This window comes from Falco punctatus, assembly GCF_963210335.1.
Source record: "Falco punctatus genome assembly, chromosome: 4".
Lineage (NCBI taxonomy): Eukaryota > Metazoa > Chordata > Aves > Falconiformes > Falconidae > Falco > Falco punctatus.
Window position 1 is genome coordinate 92,525,864 of NC_137583.1, and position 22,600 is coordinate 92,548,463.

The 22,600-nt window shown below is 40.5% G+C and overlaps 1 protein-coding gene across 1 annotated transcript in view; it reads left to right on the forward strand.

The window, feature by feature from the left end:
- ITGA9 (integrin subunit alpha 9) overlaps positions 1 to 22,600 on the forward strand; it is a 231,036-nt gene that overhangs the window by 203,175 nt on the left and 5,261 nt on the right. The window contains exon 27 of the mRNA XM_080383261.1: positions 6,815 to 6,934. Within this exon, the coding sequence (XP_080239387.1) occupies positions 6,815 to 6,934 (120 nt within the window). The remainder of the gene's footprint in view (positions 1 to 6,814; positions 6,935 to 22,600) is intronic.

Sequence of the window (22,600 nt, forward strand, 5' to 3'; positions counted from 1 at the left end):
TAATATATTGCTTGATCTCTCTTTAGCTCTGCAGCTTACATAGAGCAAATTTTGCAATTTTATGGCAGAATTTCATTAATGGTTAGAGTAACACCTGACTGGTATGCCGATGCTCCAACTGAAATGGCAGAAGCCAGGATCATTCTGCCAAATAGTTTGATCTGTAAAGGGGTTTAGAATGTCTCAGAATGATAGGCACAATGGAAAATGCATGGGATTACTATTATTTAACATTCACAATTTAGAAATGCTTTTCTCTAGGAATGCAAGCTCTGCTGTATTTCATTGTTATCTAATGCTTGAAAGAAAAAAGACAACAAAAAAAACCAAACCCAAACCATTGTCCTTTTCCCGTTCCCGGAAAGCCTTTTGTCAAGCCTTGATTTGCAATGATTATGAAGTGCACTGTGTATGCTGGGAAGCTATATTAATCTTCAAACAAGAGCTTGCTCCTAGTTCCTGGGAAGCCCTAGCTGTAAAGGAGCATGCTTGACATGTTGTAGCCATGTAGTATCAATTTGTGATTTCAAGTCTTTTCTAATGTGAGTGCCACTTGCTTCTCCTTTATGCTGTTTCCATATGTCCGTTGGCTTCGCCATTGCTGCATGTTTTGCATAGGGTCATGTTCAGGGAAAAATTTAAGACATGTGGTTTGGCTCAAGGCATTCATTTTTCCCCCTTTCCATTTTCTTGTGGAATGCAAAAGGGAATAGTTATTTATTGCAAGCCACAGCTATTCAGCTGGAAGTAGAGACACGAGAAATAAAATGTCTTTGTCCATACTCCTTCCTTCTTTTTTAAAGCTCATCCTGTGTTCATTTTATTGACCAAGGACTGCTGTACCATATCTGTTTGGATAGCAGCTCCTTCTGAACACTTGTGCATGGACTTCCTTAGAATCTGTTTATGAAAGTGTTCCCTAACAATGGAAAATATTTATTTTCTTAGCCACTTTGTCATGGTAAATGTGAAAATTTTTGCTTTCTACAGCCAAATGTAGACTTATTAGCACTTATTAGACTTTAATGCTTCTTTAGAACTGGGTACCCTTACTTCACTGGGCACTTTTACAATGTAGTGTACAATATCAGAGTGTAAACTATCTATCTGTAAAGGAGACAAGAAGAAAAGGAAGACTAATCATTTGTGATGCTAGTGTAAGTGCCACCGGTGGTGGCAGGACCACCCATATAAATATCAGCTTTGTCAGAAACACTAGTAGACTGTTTGTGAGGGAGATGCAAAAGCTTGTGTAAATATCTGTAATCTGGATAGCAGACTGTCTTTGAAAGGAAGCTATTTAAAAAAAAAAAAAAGATCCATTTATGCAATTTTCAGAAATAATTTCTCTGGATTTGGATATGGTTTTATGTGATTTGGAATGATACATTTTCTGTCTCCAGTTACAACAGGCTGTTTGAATTCTTATGTTGAACAAATCACTTGAAGGTGAGCAGAGTTTGGATTTGGCTCTGTGGTGACAGTTGTATTAACATGAGTATATATTGGCTGAAACCAATGGTGTGGTATTTTCAGGAGACATACTTTCTTTTCTTAAGCATGTGGGTTTACATGAAGGTTTGGCTTTCTCCTCCTCTGCATGTGAGGCAAAACCAAGAAAAAGCTCCATGAGACCACGGTGGTCAAATACCAGATCCAAGAATTCACATCCTCTGCTCGATGCTTGTGTGCAGGGGTAGGAGTGCTCTTATGGCGCAGAAGGAGTTCCCTCAGTGAGTGCCATTGTGGAAGGAGGAATAGGCTGGGTTTCACTATGCCAAAACCAGCCAAATGTGTCCAAGTGTCCCTGTCTTGAGAGTGAGGGAATGCAAAATGATGAAGAGGGAACCCCAGATAAAATGCACACAGCTCCTGCAACCAAGTGTCCTGTAAAGCTGAAGGCTGCTGTACAGCTGTCTGGTGCTGTCAGCTCAGCACAGGTATGTTCTATCGACCCTTTGAACCTTTCTCTCCTTTGCGTGGAGTTCATTGTTCTTTCATTTTCAGCCCAGTTGTAATTCAACAGGGGCAGGCAGTTGCCTTACATGGATTTTTATTATTTTTATCCATCCCCCACCCCCACCCCAGATTTAGATGTGTTCATGTCTGAGATGAGAAACACATATATTTCAGGAAAATAACAACAAAAAAGAACAACTTAAAATAATGACGTTTATGGCTCTGAAGTCCTACAGGATGTTTCTGAGAGGTCTCTATATGCATATATATATGCAGAGATGTTTAAATGGATGTTCATGTGCCTAAGCTTGGTAACTTCTGCCTGCAGTGCAGAGGGCTTCTGACTTTGTCCTGTTCTCCCTTGTCTGCATCGGAAGGAGCAGCCTGTGGTACTAGACAGTGCTCATGATGTCCCAGCCTTTTTTAATGCATACCTCTTCCGCTCAGCCAGCAACCCACACCCACACCCCACACCCGGCTCTTGCGTTTTAGAAACAATCAGCATTTTAAGGCACCTGTTCCTTCCAGCTTACCTCTGGGATTGGTGCAACATCCTAGCCTGGCTGGAGCCAGGTATGTGCTTCCTCCAGCAGCTTTGCAGCCTCCCTGCCCGTGGCTTATTTGCTGCCCTTATTGTTTTCACCATGTTTTGGGTTTCATTTTGTTATTTTGCCTTTCCATCTGTTACTGTAACAATCCCTTTATAGATTTTTCTGGTCTTTACAGTGCAGTCTCACAGGTAGAAACACACACTTGGGTAAAGGAACAGAGCAATACACGACAGCAATAAAATACAGTTAATTTCCCAGGGATAGAGACAAGCAGGTAGCAAGGATTCCTCAGGTCTGTATTTTTCAAGAACTTCCAAGGTTGTTCTTAGTGTATGTAATAAATAAATATATTAAAACGGATGCATATACGTACAGATGTATGGGAGAATGGTGTTGCTACTGCAAGTCCCCCAAGTATAACAGCACTTGAATGGACAAGTCAGCCAGCAGTGCAGTGTGGCTTGAAACACCAGAAATATTCTGGGTGATAATAAAGAAATAAACCAGCATTTTTTTGATAAGCCAGCACCTTCCATTGTGCTGTGGTTCATGATGCAAGTGCATAAAATGCATTTAGTGCACATAAACAAAAAGAAATGAAAATTTTGCAGTTAGGTATTTCTAACCAGATTTTGCTGAAGTATGTTTCTTGTCTTTCTGAGTCCCAGTGCAGCAGCATGTGCTTATTCTGCAAAGGACTTCAGCACAGTATGAACTTTAAGTATTTGCAAAATTCCTACTCTGTTAACTTCTTGCCTGTACATTTTACTGAAATAGGGTGTTTTAAAAGTGTTAAAAAAATACAGAATTCTGATTCTTTTCAATTTGTTCACTAAGACTATCAGAATATAGCAAATGTTTGGCACAAGCAGAAGATGAACTGGTAAATTCCCTTGTCCATGTGGGTTCAACATTTCAGAAGTCAGCGGTGGGCTGCAGACCTCTGTGATTTCACAGAAGGGCAGTTACACTGTGTAAAACCTGACTGATGTGTGAGCTACCTACAGGTAAATGGCAAGCTATGCTGCCTCCTGGGCTTCCTGGCTTTCAGATCCCACAAGTAGAGTGTGAAATGCAAAAGATAAATATGAAACTAAACCCCCTCATACATCGTCAAGACAACTGTGTTTTTCACTGCCTTTCCCTGGCGTTTTGTCAGAGTCTGAAAACAAGCCTGTAATCCGCTCCATATTTTATGACCGTTGCCCGTGCTTTCTCTGAGCTAGACTGCTGCTGCTCCAGCCGCCCTCTCGGGGATGCTTTCCCACCCCCCTTATCAGTCACTGTTATCACTCCTGTCTTCTCCTTCAGTCAGGGCTGTGGGAAGTGTGCTGGGCTGGGGACTGCCTTGTGCTCCCCAGCGTGTTGGCTGCCCTACAGGGGCTGTGCTGCTGGGGTGGACAGGACGAGGAGCTCATGGTTCGCTTGAGGTTGGCTTTTAGGGGCTGCGCGATGGCCAGTGGGTCAAGCGGCAGGCAGCGCATGGCATGCTTCTCTTCAGTAACATCACCCTCTGGCTCCAACCTCCCCCTGGGGATGCCTTGCTTTCCTGGCCTTCCGCCACTTACTGTACTGGCTTCTTGCTGATCCTCCTGATATGCAATGTATGCTGACTCTGCTCAGTCTGGTTTGATTGGGGTTTGGCTTGGGGTTTTTGTTGGTTACTTCTTCACCAAAACTCATTGCAGTGGCGGCGTATTGATGCAGGCAGATTTTGGGGGCTTGAGAGGGATAAGGACATTAACATGCACAACATCCCTGCTCCTCTCAAAACCAGAAAGCTGTGAACAGGGTTTTTTTATCCTTGTATGTTGAATCCAGACTGCTAGAAGAAACTGCATGGATAAGAAGCTGCCGTTGCTCTCTACCCTTATAGCTTGAGCTGTGACTGCAAAAGCTACAGCCAAGCTATTCCAGCCAGTGTGCTTCAAACCTGAAATGTGGGGCTCTTGCTGTAGAGATGATGTATGATTCAATCTCTGCAGCTATTCCTGGCTTTGCCTTTTTGGCAGCATGAAGGACATACAGGTCTATTGTGCTGGAGGTTGTGTTACGTTAACATTTACTCTCTGAGTAATGGATAGAAAGCACCACCTCATTTTGCATCCAGGGATTACTTGAAAGGTCTCTTCACTAAAATTGGTAATACTTAAAATGTCAGGAGGGTGTTTTTTTTCTTTTAAAGTCAGAAAGGAAAATAACATTAGTACCTTATCATCTAAGAAATAGTCATCTGACTTGTGTCCGCAAGATGGATGCTAACCATAGCCTCTGCGAGAAATGGACTGCCACATCAGATCGTCTTTCCAAGCTGGCTCAGAAATAAGAGGGAGGCACAAGATTTGTGTTTGATCTCTCCTTCTGGTTTTTCCCTTACACTCATCTTGGCTATGAGGGAAACTCTGCTGCTTAGGAAACTCTCTGTTCAGCAAGATGTCTTTAAAAGTCTGACAAAGGCTTTGTGCTAATGTCTGAAACACTAAAATTATTCTTTTTCTCAGGTGAAAAACTCGTCTGTGTTTGAGAGGTATTTTGAGCATTGTGACACTAGTTATGGGAATATATTTGGATGATGCTGTCTATGTATGGCTTTGTTCCTGTCCATTTGTTATGTTTTCACGTCTTTTTGTCATCAAATACTTGATAATAGCTTATCGATAAAAACCGGTGTGTGTAAATCAGCTGTGTTCAATTTCCTCCTCCATAAAAGCTGTGGTCTTAATCAGCCTGTGAAACTGAGATGAAGGATCTTTGAATACTTCTTTGTGGGAACACTGTGGCAGAATATAGCCTTACTCACCTGCTTTCTCTCATCTGTGCCTGTAATTTTTGTGGGTGTTTGCTGAGGATGCATATGCTTACAGAAAAAGACATTAGTGTGATCCTGGGAGGCTGTCCTCTCCCATTTCCCACTTGAAACAGGGCTGTTGCCCACACTGGCTCAGGATCCCCGCGGCTGTGTCTGAGTGAAGCTTGGAACCCTGCAGGGATGGAGAACCCAGAGCCTCTTTGTCCCCTGTTCCAGTGCTGCCATCACCTCCCTATTGCAGCCTTTTCCTGAACGTGCACCTTCAATGTCCACAGGGTTGTGTGGGGCCGTGTTCCCTTTGCTGTCTCATAAATAATGCAGTTTGAGCAGTGTCACCAGTGACTGGAGGTATTTCATGGGCCTTCCACGGGCTTCTTAAGGTTAATATCTTGAGGTTCCATAATTGTATCTGACTCTAACTGCCGGATTTTCTCTCACTTTTAACTACCAATTTTTGTTTTGTTTTGTTTAAAAGATTGATTTAACAATTTGTATCTGTGAAAGGGTTTTGATATTTTTAAGCAAAGATGAAGAAAGCGGTTTGTGAAGGAGGGAGGAAAACTCACTACTTTTCTTTCCAAAAGAAAGCCAGACAAAGCAAACATATTACCTTTAAAAAAATCTGTGCTGCCTCTCTGCATTTGCTGGATATTAAATTGCAAAATTTAAGATAGAAATAGCCTTCACTGAGGAGAACTGGTTTTGAGTTTTCCACTGAGGAACTGGTTTTGATTGAAACAAGAGACTGGAAATTCACATAGCGTATATAAGCAGTATAATTTGCTCCCAATTTCTTCTTAAGGCAGACTGTTAAGGAAAGCTCTTTGTAGGATGTATTTCCCTGCCATATACGCCATACAAAAAGGGAGAACAGAACAGCAGGAGACTGCTTTCTACATTCCCAGAAGAACCCATGCCTGCATGCACCCTTCCCTCTTTCACACGATGTGTCTGGTGAATCACAGCAGGGACAATTTTGTATTCAATAGAGTTGTATGTGTGTTGTCTTATTTTTTGCAGAGAAAAGTTAACAGGCTTAGTGTACTTGAGTGTTTAATGTGAAGCACTGGACTGTTTGGCAAGGCTGGGAATGTGATAAGTAAGACAAACCATGTGAGATGTCATGGCCATTTTTGCCAATCCAAGGGATGGAGTTTTTCATGCAAACCTTTGTGCACCTTTGGTGGCCCAGCAGCAGCAGAAGTTCATTGTCTGGGGTGGGGGTGGGGGGGTCGGGGGCAGTGTTAAGAGTTTTTTTGGAGTGGAAGCTGATATCCTTTGGATCCAAGGCATGCCTACTCAAAAGTCCACTTGAAAGCTTTAAATCCCTTGCAAAAAATAAATGGAAAGCATGAAATTAGGACACATTCCGTATTTATTTGGCAGACGAAACACGATCAGTGAGGCCACCATGCAATGTGTTTAATAAGATGAGTACACGACAAAACAATACAATTTCCAATCATAAAAAGATCTTTTTCTAATTGCTTTGTAGGTGGTCTTTGAGGCTTTGCACAATCTGGAGCCTCGTGGGTATGTTGTCGGATGGATCATTGCCATCAGTTTGCTGGTGGGAATTCTCATCTTCCTGTTGCTGGCTGTGCTCTTATGGAAGGTAAGGTAACACATGCAATGTAAACACCAAGGCTAGTCCCAGGAAAAAAAGCATAAATTCACCCTTGCATTTAACATCCATTTGCTTTAGGAACTAAATAATTGTCCGCTCCATTACAGGAGCCATTGGCCAGCAAAAATATTTTCATATCCAGGGTTTTGTGAGAGACAGGGAGACACTCGTGCTGTAGAGAAGTGGAAAAGTGGATTATTTTTTTTTTTTTTGTAGGACTTCTATTAGAAGTTGAAGCCTCTGATACCATTTCAGGACAAGTGAGGATCCCTCTTAGAAACCTGCTGTTATCTCACACTTAGATATTTGGTATATCTCTATGGTTTTCTGATGTCTGAGGATCACTGATTTCAACAGGGTTTCCTGAAAATCAGGTCACTTTTTTTGACCAGCTAAAAGATTGGGTGCCTGCCTAGCAAAACCCAGTTGGTAGCTACTGTTTTCAAAAGGTAAATGCCTAGGGGAGAGGAGTATCCAGCAATAAATCTTCAGATCCTTCAAACAAAGAGTTCCAGATGAGTGAAATGCATTACCAGAGCAAGAAGCATCAGGGACCTGTTAAAAGCCAGCCTTCACACCATCTCTGATAAGATACAGTTCTTGTACCCAGGCACTGTTACACGGTAAAACTGGGCTGATGCTGACACTTAGCAGCAGCCATCTGGTGTGGTAAATATGAAGGGTAAGGAGCTTCAAGTGTTTTCATTCCTCAGTTCCCTGTTACCAATCCATAAATTTAAAAGGCCACGGTCAAGGTCAGGGACTGTCTTTGAGAGAAGTAAATCTCAAATGTACATGTGGGAACAAGTCCAACCTTATTTTGCTTCCCGTGGAGGAGGTCCAGCAGGCTGATTCGCACTGTTTAGCAGCATGTGCGCTGCAGGCTCTGCTCACCGGCTGTGCCGGGACTGGAGGTCGCCGTCCCGATGTGCTGTGAAAGGACATTGCGCTGCAGGTCGTGAGGCTGTGAAATGGATTTGCAAACCTGGGCAAAAAACGGGCCCGTGCAGTTGTTATTCTAAGTTATACAGATGTGTGTATAGCTGTGTTACAGAGTATACACTTACTTCGTATATTATATAAGTTTTGTATGGGTTATAGATGTAAAGTATTTTTTAGTTAGTTTTGAAGATTTTTAAGCATATACTGGCTCGGTCAAAATTGACTGTGCTTCCCATTTGGAAAACAATGTTTGACCACAGTCTAGAATATCTTGTAACTTCTGTTTTTCTGGCATGTGGGAAATGCTTTTGTTTTCTGTGGCAGAAAGAGTGAAGGGAAAAAAAAAAAAAAGTCTGTGCAGTTGAGATGGCAGAATAACCATGAGAATGGAAAAATGTGAATTGGAAGAGGGCCAAGTTTTATGTCGCAATGACACACGGTTTTGAAAAAGGAGTTGCTGCCACTGATACCTATATGACTGATTTCATATGCTTCATTTCCTGAAGGTAAAAAGGCACTAGATTAACTGTTTGAAAATGTGCAGGCTAAGAGGAATAGCACCTTTCACTGAGAGTTTCTATGAGAATCAGACGGAAGTTCAGTTCTTGGTCTCCACTAGAATTAATACAGTCCTTTGCTTCCTGGCTTTATCTTGAGACTTGAGCTCTTTAAAACTTTATAGGGATCATCCTAGTACCCATGAAGCAAGTGCCATTTCATTGCATGAAATCCCTGAGGGAAATTCTGAGTGACAGCAACAAATAATTACAACTAACACCAGGCTTACATAACCCTTTCTGCATGCCATGTTAAAGAGGCAAAGGAAGGAGAGGTGCTTTTTCCAGAGTCCTGTGGCAGAGATGGCGATAAAAGGCAGGCTTTGTCAGCTGCCCTCCAGGGCTTTATCTGTGGAGTTGCATGGTTACTAAAGGAACCAGTAACTTCAGGTTTTGTTTTAAAAAAAACTGATTAAAAGTGTGTAGCTGCTAGTATCAGCCAGTATTTTTATTTAAGTCTTAGTCTGGAACATAAATATACATAAGTAATACTTTGCACTCAGTAGTTGCTATATTTATTAATGTTACTGGCAATCTTAAAGTTGCCTGAGATAAAACTGACATGGGAAAGTTGCAGTCCTGCAGAGGAATCTTAATTGTCTGATTATAAATATTTGTTAGACAAAATTGGCCAAATATATCCTACAGTCATTCCTAAAGTCTGCGTGTGAAGCAGTAAAAATACCAACTTACATTAGAAGTGGTTTAGTCTTTAAGTGTGGAATGAGAGAACAGATTTGAATTAGATGGAGTTTAGGGCATCTAGTGAGAACTAGAAATGACCCACATTTTAGGACTAGAGTATAAACTAAATTGTATTTTTATTAAGAAATTAATTAGAGCTGAACCTAGAGTGGTCCTGGAAGGCAGCTGTTTACACAAAGCAGAGCAGGAGCTGGAGCAAACCCATGGTAAGGGGACTGAGCAGTGGCAGCAGCGCAGGGCTTGCTGGCAGCGGCTGTGACAGCCTGCTGTGGAAGGTATGCTCTTCCTGTGTGCACGGCTGCACTGTGAGTGGTGCAACACAACGGGCAAATCCTCAAACACGCTGATATTCTGCAAACGGAGTAAGCAGCTCCTTAAAGTTGCAGGAAGATGTTAGAACACGTGTAAATATTTCACATTACACACTGGTAGAATGAACGGCGTTAGCAGGAGTGAGATCTCGGGGACATTCCAGCCCAAAATCCTAATTTGAATCTAAATTTCCACGCTTTAGAGGGTCCATGTCAATGGAAGTGATGTTAAATGCCTGGAATAAAAGCTTATTTATTCACATGCAAGACCACAGCCACATTTATACACACATAATGAGCTTTTTAGCGTAAACTTGATCAGTTTTCAACTGGCTTTGCTTCTCTGTTTATTTTAGTATTTCATGTAGACACCGTGTTTCCTCTGGTTTAAGTGTGTGCGGATTCAGAGGGGGTGAGCAGCTTTTCCCTGACTTCCACAAGATGCCATGTGTAAGGCAGGCTGGCAAGAGTTGGCCCCATTTTTGCCTATTTTGTTGGATAGCCCAGTTTTATCCTGACACTTGTGGCTATTCGTATCTTGTTCATCCACTCCAGAAGCCTTTGTGCAGGCATCGATGGAGACATGCTCCCAGTTTTTCCGGTTGCTCTGCAGCACAGCTTGCTCTCCCCACTCACGTCTTGTCTATGGTCTCCCATGTGCAAGAGGAGCAGGGGGGGCTCTCATGCTGTTGCCCATAGCAATACATCTTGTTTTTTACTGTGGAGATTGGCCTGCAACTCTTTGGTGGCCTCCAGATGCTTGTGGAGAGCGGAGCAGGGGAGGAGGTCTCTTTGCTTCAGGCCAACTACCCATGTGCTAGACGAGCCCGTGGTTTCACAAGCACTGGCAAAAGTTCAGAAGGGAAAGGCAGTCGTGGCTGGGTTATTTTGGGGAGTGCTCTCCCACACACACTTCCCTCAGATGTCAGGACTGCAGCCATGTGCGGGGACAAGGTCCCCTTCGGTCATTGTGGATTTATGCAGGCGTAAACCCAGGGGGGAACTGGCATACTCCGTGCAAATGAAAAACTGAGGCGTGATATATCATAACACAATAAATATTCTATTAATAAGAATAGTGCTTTACAAGGCGGTGGATTGAAGTTTCTGCGTTTTAACTGGCTTGAGTTGTGGGGTGAATTAGATTAATGCATTTTAGATAAAGTGCACAGAAAGAAAAAAGAATAATTATTTGTACCCAGAGGATATCTAAGAGGGGATGTGTAAGCGAGTACCGGACTGGACATTTGGGCAGCCGATTGATCTGTGGAGCCAGTTGTGGAAGTGATTTGCAAAACAAAGGTTTTTATATTCATTGCAGTAACATTATTTTGTTTCTTTGTGGCACGTTTAACACAGGAGCTGGACTTTTATCTGAGCCTGTCTCTGGTATCCAAGCTCCAACTTGTCTAAAATGAGGTTTCTAGCACTGTTTTATAGCTTTTGTATTCCTGGGGTAAATAGCTGATCTCTGGCTTTCCCTTATGTAATAAGGCAGTTCTGCTCCAAAGTCTGGATCTTTGACGGGATTGCAGAGAGAAGGACCAGCAGAATTGCACCCATGTATGTTGGTTTTTGATTAGCCAGAGGGTTCCTGCTCTTCAGTATGTGCTAGACAGAATGTTTTTGCCCTTTCTCTTAAAATGAGCATTTGAAGACTGTCTTTAGTTTTTAGGATAAATACTGTGAAGACACTTCTGTCTACTCAGCTGAGTTAGTGCAGGCTTTGAACTGGCTATTTCCAACAGGGAGCATTAATCCTACCAAGTGCTGGACTTGCAAAGTCCTTATTTAAGCAGAGATGGTATGTGTGGCTGTAACTGCTTGCTAGCACTGCTTTAGGGGACAAACTTTGAAATATAAAGCTTTCCTTATGAAATATGAAGCTCTTAAAAAAAAAACAAACAAACAAAAAAACCAAAAAAACCACACCAAAAAACTGAACAAACCCAAGGTTTTTCAAAGGTATGTTTGGGTTTCTTGCTTAGAGAAGCCTTACGACTTTTTTTCTGTGAGTGCACAAATGTCTTTTAAAGAACACTTGTATTCCTACATGGAGTAGTTGCCATTGCCTCACATATTGTTTCAGCATTCAGAAAATATCTGAAGCTAACAAAGGCTAAAGCTAACTTGAAATTCACCTATGTAGCAAAACCCACTGTTTTCCCCTTTTTGAAAGGTGACACTTTCCCTTACTTAGGGCCTCAAACATTAAGTCTCTCTACATACAGCTCACCATTTTCCAGCAGAGGGGAAAAAAAAGGAAGAAAAAAAAAAAGAGAAAAAAAAAATCCCAACCAAAAACCTCTGCGCTTATTCTTTGCTGGTGGTTGCTCTGTATGCTGTGTTACAAGCCTAAAAACATTTTCTCTCCCTTTTATCTACGTACAGCTCAGGTGGCAGAGGCTACCTACCATCTCCTGGTCAGTCCTTGCACCAACTCTCTTTGCAGGTGGCCAGGTTTTGGAGTAGTAGCTCTGCAATGAAATAAAAGTATTTAGGGGTTTTTTTTATTTGTTTGGTAGTGGGTTTTGGTTGGTTGTTTGTTTTTTTTTTTTCCCCAGAGTTGAATAGGCACATACACTTATGGTAAGAAACCTCTTCGGATTTGAGCATAGGAGAAGTGTTTGCTACACCTCTTCTTCCTCTCCCTCCTCTCCATATACCTATCTGTATCTATATATCTGTAATCTATTTATGTTTGTAATCTTTCCAGGAAGAACACTTTTCAATTTAAAAAGTCTTTATTACATTATTATAATTATTGCCATTATCACAACTATATAGCTTCAAATGTTGGTTTTAGAGGTAGGGACAGAGAAACCTGTTAAAACTGACTGACATTTCATATCCCTAATGAAAGTTGTTGTGCTTATTCAGAGTTCGCATGCTTCTTCCTTTCTGTACATATAATTCCAAGAATAAACCATTATTTACTATGGTGATGCTTTAAAATTCAGACTATAATTGATGTTCAGATAAACAAGGTGATTAGCTCAACTTGCTGTGAGAGAGCACTTACTAGTGACGAGTGATGGGAAGGATGGATTTCACAGCTCACAAAGGTCTTCGCTGTAGAGATGTAGATAGATGCACCAGGTGCCTTAGAACTTGAGGGGTCTCTACTACTTTGCTTTTTTCTTTTTTTTTTTTTTTTTTCTCTACTATCTCTCCTCAGTTTAAAACCATGACAATACTAATTTCTCACACTTTCTTCCAAGTTCCTGCCAAACTTTATTCTCTTAATTGATTTTTCAGCTTGTTTCACTTACTAAAGTGTGATCCCTACCTGTAGTAACTACACAGGTCATACCTGTCCTGTCTGTCCATCAAAACTGCAAAAACTGGGACTTCATTTGTATTCTCCAAAATTCTTCTTTCTGTAGCCCTCAAATCATTGCTTTCTGTAGAGTTTTTTCTGATAAACTTTTCATCTTATTGCTTTTGTTACCCATTTATCTAATTGCTTCAAGTAAGTTGTTACTTGCTATCTCATACGTAGGCTTCTAGGGGTACTGTTTTTTTGACACAAATTCTAGGTTCAGTAGGCCTAGAATTAGACTTTTTCAAAATTATCCCGTTATAATAAAGATACAGTCAGTTGATAATTAACTTCTGTGATTCAAAACCAAACCCATATTATTTCCCAGACATGGATAGGTCTTCATTACATAAAGCAGCTGAGAAACCTTGAGGAAGGAATGGGGCAGTGGAGGTGGTTGGTTGTCTGTATAAATTTCATGTTTCACCATTAAATGTTTCACCAGGCAGAAGTTAGGTGGATCATTTGAAGCCTGCTTATTTTCTTAAAGAACAGCCAAAACTGTGTTTTATTGTATTTCCTTCTCCTGTAGCAAAGTGAGCATCACAAAATATTTGTAGACTCTTGGCTTCCTGAGGGCAAAAAGGTGTCTATTCCTGCAACAGTGACTCAAATGTTGGGTTTTCCGTAGTAGATTATTTGGGTGATTTGCTGTGCTTTTTGAATTCTGGCTGAATGTTACAGGAAGGCTGCATTTGGGCATCTTTTATTTGTTCCTACACAAGTAAACGGTTAATGCTGCTGTTGTAGCCAAAACACTGCCTTCCCCAGTGAGTCTGCTGGCTGCCATGTAATATTTGTTCACCACCCTCAAGAGCAAGGTTGGCAACGTCTCGGTGGTGGTGTGTGTCCAGTACTTGTGAAATGCCTCTGTTATCTTTCTGGATAAAATGAGCTATGTAAACATACAACGGCAGTGTTGTGGCTGAGTGTTCTCTCTGGTCTCAGTGTCCTCCAAATGAGAGCTGTGCAATGCCAGGGTACTTTGAGACCATCACAGCCATTGCAGCTATGTTGCTGTCATCCTGGCAAAGTGTGACCAAACTGAATCCACTGGCAAGATAAGGTAGTGATGTGATTCAGAATGTCTTTCTGAAAAGTAGAAATATAGCCACCATTTTCAGGAGCCCAAACCAGAAAAAGAATACGTGTGTAGACTGCAAAATTGCAAATAAGTACCTAAGGTTCCAAGGTTCCTTACTGCCGGAACGCAACATGTGTATTTATTGGAAGTTGTTAGCATCCCTCAGACCCAGATGCCAATAACAATGAAAATGTGACTTACATAGTCTGAATTCTCTCTTTAGGCTTGGTGTCACAGTGGGAAATGCTGTATTATGACTTACACCATCCATAGCCATTTCCTCCTGGTTAGGCTAAACGCATGAAAGTAACTTGTTCTGATAATTATGGACATAGTACAACTTTCATTAAAATATTTCTGGCAGGCCAAACGTTTCAAAATATGATTTTAAAGCTACTTTTTATTGCATCCAGAAATAGTCTTTAATGTTTAGTCTCTGGTTTTCAAACAAAGCCAGAAATATTTCAGTAGTTTTTCTTTTTTTTTTTGTTTGGAGAGGAAATGGAAAATGTGGATTGAGATATGTCTTAAATTAATTGCACTTACAGAAAGTATATATCTAATTACTGCCCTGTTCTCTGCTGAGATTTAAGAAATCAGTATATAATAATTTGTTCAGACATATATGCACTAGACTTTATGTTCTTTCTCATTTTTGAGACTGATAATCAGAGATAAACTTTGGATGATGGTTGTGTTCATTCTATGACTTTTTTTTAAAATAAACTACTTGGTAAAATTTTGCAATAGGAAAAAATCCTTAAACTATTTAGAAATGTTTATAAGTTTTAATGTTGGCTAATTCGCTCTTTGATTACACTTATAAGCATATTGGTAACATCTGTCATGCAAGTGACTGTACAGTGTTACCATCCTGCAAGAAGTTCATGCTTTCATTAAACTCAAGCTTGCAGAACTCAGCACTGAAAGATCTTTAGAAGTCCAGTCACTGGAGTTCTCCTTATTTCTAAAGTACTCTAAGTACTAAGTCCTTAACAAAATATATTATGTATGCACAAATGAACCAAATGCTAGGTGAATGAGTCGTGTCTGAGGCAGGCTATATCTTACCTACGTGGTAAAGATATTCCAAGGGTAGACACCAGAACTACTAGCTTTATTCACCACATTAGCAAGTAGGTCCATTGAAGCCAACTAAACAACTCCTGGGAGAAAACTTGCAGAGAAGTGGTTAGAGGGACAAATTATTGATGACTGGGCTTCCTGTTTAGAGTGGGGTGACGCTTGAGCATCAGTGACAACAGAAAAGCATGTTACATTAAAAAAGCCAAACTACTAAATGCAATTGTATGTACTGGTGTCTGTCTCTGTGTGCAGACACACATCTAAACGCATCTTTTCCATGTATGCTGCTAGTGAGAATTGTGTATCTGCCTTGAGGTACCTAGCCTTAGTGACTGGTTTTTGAAAATTTGGCCTTCGAGATAGACATAAAGCATTTGGTTAAATTAATAGTTTGTTTAATGACTGCTTGAGCTAAGTTTAAGAAATGATTGAGTGTTCTTAGCAAAAAAGAGCACTTAAACTTTTTCTTATTATTTCAACATTACAAAGTAACTGCCTAAAACTGTGTGTTTAAAAACTGCTTGTTTTACTACTTCAGCATGTAAAATAAATTTCTTCCTAAAATCTATGCAGGGCTACAGTTTTTCCCCCTAGGTGTCAACAGTAATATCTTAAGTCAGTTAGCCAAGCTATATGAAAGTAACTTGAAAATTCAGTACAATTTTGTGTGCATTGCTATTTCTTTTCTGCCATAGCAATGTCTTTCTGTTGTAATACATTGGGAACAGATACAGATGCTAGGTACCAAATTCTTCCATAGTAGCTTAGCAAAATGTTTGTAGAGTAAACCGCATCTTTGTGCAAGCTGCTGGACTTCTTTGCCTAGTTCCCTATATAGTAAGTACGTATCGCATTGTGTATATGTACAAAGTATGTATTGTGTGTGTGTATACACACACACACACCAGCCACTTGTGGAATGGTGATGTTTGAAGCACATGTATTTATTTTCTTGTACGTGTTTCATGTACATGAAACGTGTACAGGTACATGTTTCACTGAGGAAATGAGGACCTACATGACAGGAAAGTTAAGGGATTTGCATCTCAAAGTCAATGAATGACAATAATCAAAGCCAGACCCCTGGAGTCCTCATGAACTTACCTTAGCCACACTATCATCCTTCTTCCTATATTACATATACAGTTTCTGCTATAACTAAAGGCAGGACCTGTGGCTGCTTTCCAAACATTCCTTTTCCTCACAGGGGGGTCTAGGCAGTGGCAGTTTGCCAGTCTCCTTTTGAAAAGCTGATACACATTATCTGTTTGTGACCCCTCTGTACTGTGGCAAGGGTTCCTTGATTGGGAGGAAGGAAATAGTGCATCCTCTTGGAGCTCGTGACTTGCCAGAATTATCCAGGGCCATGCAAACCCAAGTGAAAAGTACTTTTTCCTGCCTTCTTGGTGGTAGTAGAGTGAGATGCACTTAACCAGTGATTGGTCTCTGCATGGGTAAACACTCCATGCTTCCAATCCCAGCAGCGCTGCTTTGCAGAGATTGGGGGTGTTGCTGCTTTGCCAACTGGTGACATCTTGCTTGGGGTGAGGTTCCTGGATTATCTTTGAACCATGATAAGCTGCATATTTTTCTAGCTGTGGTACTGTTTATGAGAAGAGAGAAGTGCCCAAGGGGCATGGACAGAAGAGTAAGCTAATTCTTTCTGAAGGGCCACAAGGTGAATAGCTTGGGACCTCTGCCTAGATTAAAGAGGTGCAGCAGTCAAAGATTGATGATATAAGCCTAGACTGTTCATCAGGTATGGCTGGATAGTGCTTGCAGTACATGAAAAAACGGTATAATAGAGAAAAGACATCTTGTAATTAAGGCAGTAAGCCCAAAATATCTTGTCAAAACCTAGTTCAATGGGAGATTTCTTCAGTGATTCTTAAATTTTTGTTTCTTTGTTACACCTGTGTCAGTGCTTACTTCACTCTCTTTCCTTCTTACTTGTTGATTTGTGCTATGGTCAATATCCTCTATTAGAAGGCATTTGTCAGCAGAATCATATTGATAAAAATCAATAATTTATGTGTGCAGCTTAGTACCTCCATATACACTAGAGAATTAAAAAACTGTACAAAGTGGCAAAAATCTGATGTAGTTTTGGATTCTGTTTGAACATTATATTTCACAAACCTCTATTCCTAGCTCAGTTAGAGTCTCAGAACACTACTGTAAATTAAGGTATAATTTCTTTGTATAACAGCGTGTAACTATTCTTATCAATATTTTTTTTTCTTAATGGATTACGTTAATGGGAAAAAGACTTTTAAAAAAATACAAACCATAACCGTTCTTCTATGGTCCATGTCTCAAACTATTTCTCTTTCTATTTTGATTGGGAGAATAAACCTCATTGGACATGATAAAAATGCTTTAGACATTTACCCAACAGTGAATATAAGAAAGGCAGTGATATTGCTTGCCCTCTGATCAGATTTGGGTTTCTTCCCAATTACGGATTAAATTTTATTTTGTAATATCATAATTCTTCAAACATACTTAAAACTGGCACCCTAGAGAGATAGTCACAGGATGGTACTACAGGAAATGTTGGCTAAATGTATGTTTTTCTAAACGTCAAAAATATAAAATGTCCAGTAATTCAGTGATCAATCTTCAGATGTGCAGAAGATAGCAGCAGAAAAAAAGACAATTTATTGTGATGTTAATTCAACACTTTGAAATCACTTTGACGGAAGCTTACAGTTTCTGTGAGTGCTCGAAGAATGCAATTTTATGCAACTTTGTTAGATATGACTTTTCTGTGATTTTTAAGGTATTTAAACCTCACATTGAAAGCTAGAAGGAGTTGTGTGTGCTAGTGAAAGAGGCTTTAGATACTCAAGATGAAATAGAGGACTTGACAGTGCTGTCGCATGGCAAGAAATAACTTCACAATAACAGGTGTAAATTCCCAGCCTACGAGTAACACGGATTTTTTTGTTGCTTTATTGTTCAGTTTTGCCAGGAGCATGCTTTCTGCTCAGCATATACTGTAGATGGCAGTAAGGTTATGCTAGAAAAGGGTACATGGGCTGGAATAACTAAATTAAAGGATGTGTGTAAAACCTATGGATGGTTTCAGGTTTTGAATCTAAGCCACCTATTTACAGCAGCTTATACTTACTTGAAGAACCTCCAGAAAGGATGGGTTGCTCTTTGTAACTTCCGATAATGACCAGGTCAGCTTTGTCATTCCTTTTTGTTTGGTTCTGCCTGAATTTGTTTGGATTTGTTTAAAAGCAAGCAGACATCTTTGCTGCTTATCATGGCAGATGGAAACACTTCTGTGGATTCACAGACAATTCAAATGCTCTCTCCTTTTCCTGGCATGGGGTATGAACGCATTGTGAGTGACACTGATAGCTCCAGAATTTTGGGACTATCCCTATATCCCCAAAGTCTTCCATGGCCCTCTTTCTCCTTTGTGTTTGTACACAGAAGAAACAAAGTAGGACATGGTGCCCTTGGCACAGCGATTCCCCTCTGGTGAAGTCTGCCAGGGTTAAGAGTAAAGCACGGTGCATGCTGAGCAGTGTCCCACTCCCAAGACACAGTGTGGCTCTTTCAGCCACACTGACCCAAAAGGCCCGTAACTTGAGGGCCTTCTCAGTGTTCTCAAATAATTTTCACCCAACTCTGAAATGTTGGCTGTCGTTCCCTTTTTTTCATTTCCTGCATTGTCGTTGGTGGCTGATGCCTCTTCTTCCATTGTAACCCTTCAGCTTCCCACAGTACCCTTTCCTTGCCTCCTATGTGTTCTGCTATTGCTCTTCCTCTCATGAGTGCCTTCCCCAGTCAGATGTTTACCCATCAAAATATTGTCATCAGCCTGTTCCTTGGATGTGGTGGTGCGAACTCACAGACTGTGATGGGATCACAGCTCTGGACTTGGGCATTCCTTTGCCGTTTCCATACATCAGTATGTGTACATGCACACACATGCATATGTCTGTATATATGGAAAACAAAGTCCGGGAATGTTGAGCAATGTTAGAGACTCATTGCCCAAGAAACATGACTTGGAGACTATTGCCCCCCTGTAAACAGCCATTCCATAAGTGACATTACAGCAATGCTCCTGTTAAAGCTGAGGATCTCTCCTCCCTGCATGAAATCCAGGACTGAGTCCCCGCACTGCTGTCCTCGCTGGGTTTTATGAGTCCTCTTAAGGGCTTTGCATTAGCCACAGAAGAAGGATCCTCTGGTGTCACTTCTGCCCCAGTGACAAAAGAGCCAGTGTATACTTGGTCCCATGTTGCATCAGTTCTCCTGCTTTAGTCCAAGTGTCCTCCTCCTCATTACCGCTGGATCTCCTCACTGTCTTTTAAATTCCCTTGTTCTCTCCAACTTGCCACAGGCACTGATCTGCCCTCACCATATGGGTTAATATTGCTATCATTTTTAATGAAATCACTTTATTGTAAGGAGATGAACATGTGGGTTGTGTGTTCTCTGGTGAGACAATGACTATGTTGTGATTTCTTCACAGCCATTACAAAGAAAACCTCTTTCTGGTGATGATAGGGACCCTACTGTGTTAAGTGGAAATATACAGCATTAACACTAAGGAACAGTATCCCGTAACAAAGCACATCCTTGCCTTTCAGGGATGGGAAATACATCTAATCCCTGATAACTATTTAAAAGAAAAGGGTAAAAAATAAAAAATCCTTAAGGTCCAGTTTCTCTTTTTGCTTGCACTTAATTTAAGTCCTCTACATAATTTTAGATTATCCACATCATTTACAGCAAGTAAACTTATATAGATTTGTCGTGGAATCACCTCTAGATGTAGGGTTTCATGCTTCATTAATATTTATTATAGTCTTCAGCTCACTTTTTTGCCCTACTGGAAAGTTATACAAAAACATTCTGTATCCAGAAACAAAACATTAAAATACCAAAACTATCATAACCAACTTTTAAAGATAATTCCTAAAGCAGATGTTCACAAACAGACAATTTTTATTAAAATAACAGTGGGAAGGAGTTTGCTTTTGTTTGTTTGGCCCTCAAGGAAATTAAAAAGCCTTTCTATAATTTTGATTATAACTTCAATAGAGGATTTTATTGTACCAAGGATGTGGTTGCATGAAGGATGGAAACCTTAAGGGTTTAAAACCTGTTTTTAAAAGCTACAAATTGAACTTCTCTTGTTAATCTTAGGAAACAAAGTCCTGTGGCAATTTTCTTTTCTAATGTGCAGAGCATGTAGGTCTGTTATAAAAACTGCTAATACAAAAATGGCACCCACTTCTTCAACACATCTGCTCCCTGAGCATATATAAGGAGTATCTGTAGATTCCTGTGACTAAAAGAAGTACCTATGATTAATCCTACTGGGGCAGAACAACGAAGGAGTAGGTTCTTATGCTTTTTCTTTTTTTTTTTCCATTATCAATAAAATAATTCATCTTCATTTTAGACTATGAAAATTTAGGGAAACGTGCTATTTGCTCTAAGTTTCTATTGAACCAAAGAATGTTGGCATCAATGGTGAAATTTCACTGGGATTTTATGATGGTGCTGTCTTGAGGACATCTCAAAATACATCCTTTGCACTGGTACAGCTTGTAGGTACAAGTACAAAAATTACTAGTAGCAATATTTTTCTGCTAAAGAAAGAACTTGATCTGACTTCTGGAGCACATTTGAAAAACAGGGAACCAGAGAAATTCTTCTTTAATTTTCTTTTTCTGAATCCTTGCATACAGTATTCTGAAAGATGCTGGGAGGTGAGGGAGACGTGGCCCTCCAAAATTCAACAGTGTCCCTTTTGTGAGGTGGTTTTTCAGAACAGAACCACCATTATCCATGCATTTGCATGTCTTGAGCAGCAGATAAAGCTTTGCTTATGATAGATGGGAAAGAGACAATGTCTGCAGTCTGTAGACAAGACTATGAACATTTGTTCCTGGAGAATTAGGCTTTTACAGTCTAATTCCGGTTATTAGTGGGGACCTCCAGAAGGTCATGGGACCTCTGTAAAATTGAGATCATAGGCATTTATGTGTATTTCTACGTATTGTGTATTTTTAAAGTGGTTGTAGGTGTGTGTGTAATGTACATCTATGCACTCAGCAGGGTGCACCTGTCTCTAGATTAACAGCATGCCCCAGAGTGTGGTCCACGGTTACCCAAACAAGGGGCTTGTTACACTGCAGAGCTTCTTTGTCCATTGCATGGAAGCCAAGCGGCAGAGGCGTGGGGTGGTGAGAGGACGGTGTGTGTCTGGTCGTATGTTGCTGTGCCTTCAGGGTGTATCTGGGGGCACTGGCATGGACCTGGGCTTTAGGAAGCTCTGCTGGAGAAGCACCCTCAGCACTTTGAACAAGCTGTCTTTCAGACCTCTCTGAATTAAAATGTACTTGAAGAAAATTAAAGTTGCTAAAGAACTGAAACTGAAAAGCCCAACTTAACAGAAACTTAGCAGTGACAAAACTGCACAAAATATTCATACATATAGCCAATTTGGGAATAAAGGATGGCAATAACTGGTTGATAAAGGAAGACTAAAGCATCATGTTTTACACAGCAGGAGTAAGGAAACAGGTTTAGAGTGGTAGGAGTTACATAAATGTTTAATTATGATGAACAAAATATTGATTCAATGTTCTCAATAGTGCACTGCTAAGCTTGAGGAGTTATTCTTGCATGCTTACCAAACTCTGTTATTAAAATCATTTTTGTTTATTTGAAAGACTTAAAAAGCCAAAGATACAAGAAGTTTTTATCCAAACTGAAATGAAAACTACTTGCATTTCTTTAACTAAGTACAAAGGTTTATGAAACAAGGAGATATGCAAAAGTGATTATCTGCCCTGCAGCATCTTGAAAGCTTGTGGAGGAGTTATTGTTGATGCTCCGCATTTTGTAGGATCAGGCTCGTATTTTGCCTTCTGAGCTGTAGATTACACAACTGGTAACACCGAAATGAGGGAAGCTGTTTAGCAAAAAGAAGAGCCTGTAGCTATCGGTTTCCTCCAAAGCATCTTAAGATAAATGATCCTTAGATAGAGAATTTGAGACCTGAACTTAGAGTGGTTACTGGCAGGAGAAGAGGTACCTGTGGTTGCACACAGCAGTGGGCTGATACTTCTGGAGACAGGTACGCCAAAATGGCAGCAGAGCTCTTCAGAATGGTGGTGGGGCACCTGCGATAGACAATAGACCGTGCTGGCTTTTCTGGAAGAGTTTCTTACAAGAAAGGCTGATAGTTGGAATTTGGGTGCTGGGAGGTGGGTGCACTGTATTCCTCCGATCTGTTGTTTTGTGCCATTGTGGACACTGAGAGTACAGTTCATAAAGCTCTGGCAGCATTTACTCAGGACCCAGGTGCTAGCCTGGCTTTAGGTTCAGATCCAGATTATGCGTTAGTCTGTATGTGAAACCAATAAACCTGTATTCACCTCTTCTGGTCTGTGTTTATTAGAAATACTTCATATAATTATTTTTTTAAAATGTGTTTCATATAAGAGGGCTCTTTCCTCAGAGTAGTTCATCAATAAGGAGCAGAGTACTTGTGAGGATTTGGGACCCAGTTTGATCTCATTCATATTGATGTAAACAAGGAGCTGTGATTCCAGATTACCACTAGGAGAAATTAGATATGAACACCTGTGCTTTTTTTTTTTTTTC